Raw genomic sequence first — 3,890 nt, forward strand, 5'->3', positions numbered from 1 at the left:
GACCGGCAGCCCTCGCGCCGAGGGAGGGTGACGTACCGCGCGTCTGACGTACAGCTTAGCTCTGGTTGCAGCCGAAGCGGCGAGGTAGACGTTGCCGCCGCCTGTCACCCTGTTGGGGAGGGTCCTGTTTGCATTTAGTGCCTGCGGTGCCGTTGCCCGTTGCATGGTTGCTGTGGCCAGACTTCAGGGGTTGAAGCGGCTGATGTAGAAGTGACAGGCAGCCCTCGTGTGGAAGCTGTCTGTACTAGTTCAGTACAGAAGGGACCTTCTGCCAAGCGGAACCCTTACCTCCCCTGGGTGTTGCTTTGGCTACCTTCTGTCACCTGCAGGTTACATACAACTCGGATCAAGTACTTGATTAGTAAACAAAAGACAACTAGGATTTAATGAGCTATGAGACTTAAGCGTTAGTATGCTCACCCAAATCCAGGTGCCGATGTTGATGTTGCCAGCGTTGCTGTTGCCGTGTTGCTAGCTGGCAGGTTAGTTTTTCTGAGTTTTATAACATTCTTACATTACTGTTTTTTGTTTTTTATTTTTGCAGCTGCATCTCAAGAACCAAAATCTTACCTCTGTCTGCATGTTTACCTTCATCGTGCCTGTTTCTAGTCTACATACACCCCAGCGCTATCCAACAACTTGGCAATTTCCTCAAGCTGTACAGAAAAACTACGTCCTGAATCACAGGCAGCTGAAGCTCCAGGAGGAGGAAGGGGTTACATGAGGTGGGAGTACACTGATGCTACATCATACTTACTAAAGGGAAGGGGGAAAAAAAAAAGCGCGTGTTAAGCAACAGAGCAATTCTACTTCAATGCCCAGAGACAAAACAATGGAAATAACTGCGTTTTTACCTTTTCGAAATAACACTGCATAGAAACAAAGAATATGTTGAACACAGTTTAATTAAGAATCATAGCCATAGTCACATTACATACGAGAACATGAATTCAGTATTCCCACTGCATAAAGTTCCACATCCGTATCCAGAACGAGGAAGGGAAAAGATTTGATAGTCTTTAATGCTTACATAATTTCCAAGATGCAAAATATTAGTGAGAACAGTAGTATACTTTTTGCGTACTATGAAGGTAGTGCTTACTGCTTTTAGCAAGAGAAGGGATTATAAATAAAAGTATCTGAACATTAGGGGAAGGGAAAAACTACACCAGAAGTGTTTCACAGAATTAATGCTTTCAAACGGTACTTCAACCCAGTAGCAGAGCAACAAATCCTGGAAGGTTTCATTTTGCCCTGAAAGATGTTTGAAACAGGAGTGTAACTTGACACATATGGCAGTTAACTACACATACACATGGAAATCCACCTTTTAAAAACAAATAGCATTTATAGTGTTTGATTCCCTTATACACAGGCACAAACTTTGCTAGCTTCTCTTTCCTCTTCTAGAACTTAATGAGACTGTGCAATACTGGAGCAGTAGTCTAAGATATCCTGTATAGTGAATTCCATAGTAATTCCTGATCCAGGATAGCAGCGAGCTATCAGCCCTTCAAAGTGCTTGTACTGTCGTATAAACTCATCTTGCATGGAATGCCACACAACCTGCCAAAGAAAACAAACATTAGGAAATGTCAACTGGCACAATACACTACATGTGAACTACAAAACATTGGCTCATTAATCAATTCACAGTTCAGGTGTAATTTTAAAACTAATGCTTGCTAACAACGAAGTTCAGTAAACTGAGTTGCTGCATTAAAAAAAAAAAAGATTGACGTTTTTTACCCATTAAGTTTAAGGTCTTTCATGTTTACAGGACTCCTACCAAATCTGCAAAGCAGGAAGTAGTAAAGAAGAAGTTGCCCTAAAAGAGCTATTGCTTTTGTCTTTAAAGAAAACACCCTGAACCAGAACACCGCTACTAATTCATGTTTCAGACTTTAAAAAGCTGTTAATACATGCTTAACTCTTAAATCTACTTATCATTTACTCCAGTGAGCAAGTTCGCAAAGTATAAGAAAAAACTTAAATAATTAACTATCAGAAAAGATGTAACAAAGTATATTCTCCTACAGCGTACCAGCTAAATTTCGTATCAGGTTAACAGTTCGTTTAAATCTAGTTCTCTCTATTTCCAGTATATTTTGCAGAAGAGAGATCACCCATTAATGGACACCTAGGGAATCATAAAGGAAGTTTCTTTCCGAACTGTATCTCTACCATGACATTTCAAATCAATTTTACAACAAATAGAATCAGAGTGGAATTGTAAAAAAATTCCACTCAAAATTCATGGTTTTTCAGTTATTCTGAAGCTAGGCACTTCTCACAGAAAATACATGCAAAAGCAATAATAAAAGCCTTTGTGTAAACATTACAAGGTTTTCAAGCCATGATTTAGTTTACCTGAAGTAAGTTTTCTTCTTCACAGAGATGTTTATCTACCTTCTTGTAGAGATTATCCAATCCCTTCTTCACTTCCTTACCGGGATACTCCTTTATGACTTTACGAAGCTCTTGTTTATTAAAAGCCAGTTGATAGCTTACTTCCTCTTCTCGTATACCTTGTGCCACACGAGCTTCAACACCTTCAAAAAAATGCTAACAAACAGTAACAGCATTAATGATTATCACAAATCTAAACTAATTAACTTAATTTGACAAGCATATGTGTAGTTAACGTCTTGATTCTGCTTGACAACTGTTGTGTGTTCCCCCCATTTTTGTTTTTTAATTGGGCATGAAGTAGTGCTCAGCCATAAACATTAAACAACAGCCCAACAATACAGCACTCCATAAGTACTAGCACAAAACTGAAATCAATCATTTCTAGAAGCAATCAAGCTTTTCTTTGCAACCTTGTAACTAATACTGAATCAGCCTCAAAATCCTCAACTAATGAGGCCATAGCCTGGGGAAATACTGAATCTTTCAGATAAACTGAGTAAGCATCTGAATAGGAATTTCTCTACTTAAACCATAATTACACAACAGCAATATTTGTTCGTAATTGCCCTCTCTTCTCACTGCCCTGCACCAGCTGGCTCGACATAATAAAAATGGAGGGAGGTATGCCTATGAACATGCATGTAGAGCCACACGGAGTTCACTTTCTTTATAGCAGCCCATATGGTGCTGTGTTTTGGATTTGTAGCTAAACCAGGGCTGATATCACACCAATGTTTTGGTTATTACTGAACAGGTCAAACCTGGCCAAAGGGTATTCCATAGCATGTAACATCATGCTCAGCTATAAAAATTAGGCTTAGAGGAGGGGGCGGTGGTGGTTGTCTTCAAGGTTGCTCAGAAACTGGCTAGGCATCAGTCTGCTGCTGGGAGGTAGAGAATGACTACCTTTGCATCACTTTTTTTTTTTTTCTCTCTCTCCCCTTCACTGATTAAACCGTCTTTATATCCACCCCTAAGTTTTCTCACTTTTTCTCTTCCTATTCTCTCCCCTGTCCTGCTTGGGGAGGGGAGAGTGAGCAAGCAGTTGGTTATGTGGCAGCTTAGGTTCTGGCCAGAGTCAACCCACAGCAAGTTCCCACTTGCAGCAATAAAGCATTTTAATTTTCAAAAAGAGAATACATCTTAGGCTTTTCAGAAAATTAATGGCAGAAATCCTGCTTACAGAAAAAAAAACAATGAACAGTGGGAAACATTCAGTGGGCAGAATCATAGAATTGTTTAGGTTGGAAAAGACCTTTAAGATCATCAAGTCCAACCGTTAACCTAGCACTGCCAACTCCACCACTAAATCATGTCCCTAAAGCACCACCTCTACGTCTTTTAAATACCTCCAGGGATGGTGACTCCATCACTTCCCTGGGCAGCCTCTTCCAATGTTTAACCACTCTTTCAGTAAGGAAATTTTTCCTCACGTCCAATCTAAACCTCCCCTGGCGCAACTTGAGGCCACTTCCTCT

At 40.3% G+C, this 3,890-nt stretch overlaps 1 protein-coding gene across 1 annotated transcript in view; it reads right to left on the bottom strand.

Annotated features, from left to right (window-relative positions):
* Window positions 1–887: 887 nt before the first annotated feature.
* EXOC1 (exocyst complex component 1) overlaps window positions 888–3,890 on the bottom strand; it is a 33,112-nt gene continuing 30,109 nt past the window's right edge. The window contains exons 17-18 of the mRNA XM_009335140.1: window positions 2,371–2,565; window positions 888–1,566 (exon numbers count right to left, since the gene is read on the bottom strand). Of these exons, the coding sequence (XP_009333415.1) occupies window positions 1,414–1,566; window positions 2,371–2,565 (348 nt within the window). The 3' untranslated portion in view covers window positions 888–1,413. The remainder of the gene's footprint in view (window positions 1,567–2,370; window positions 2,566–3,890) is intronic.

The sequence above is a fragment of the Pygoscelis adeliae genome, unplaced genomic scaffold (assembly GCF_000699105.1).
Source record: "Pygoscelis adeliae isolate BGI_AS28 unplaced genomic scaffold, ASM69910v1 Scaffold21, whole genome shotgun sequence".
Taxonomy (NCBI): Eukaryota; Metazoa; Chordata; class Aves; order Sphenisciformes; family Spheniscidae; genus Pygoscelis; species Pygoscelis adeliae.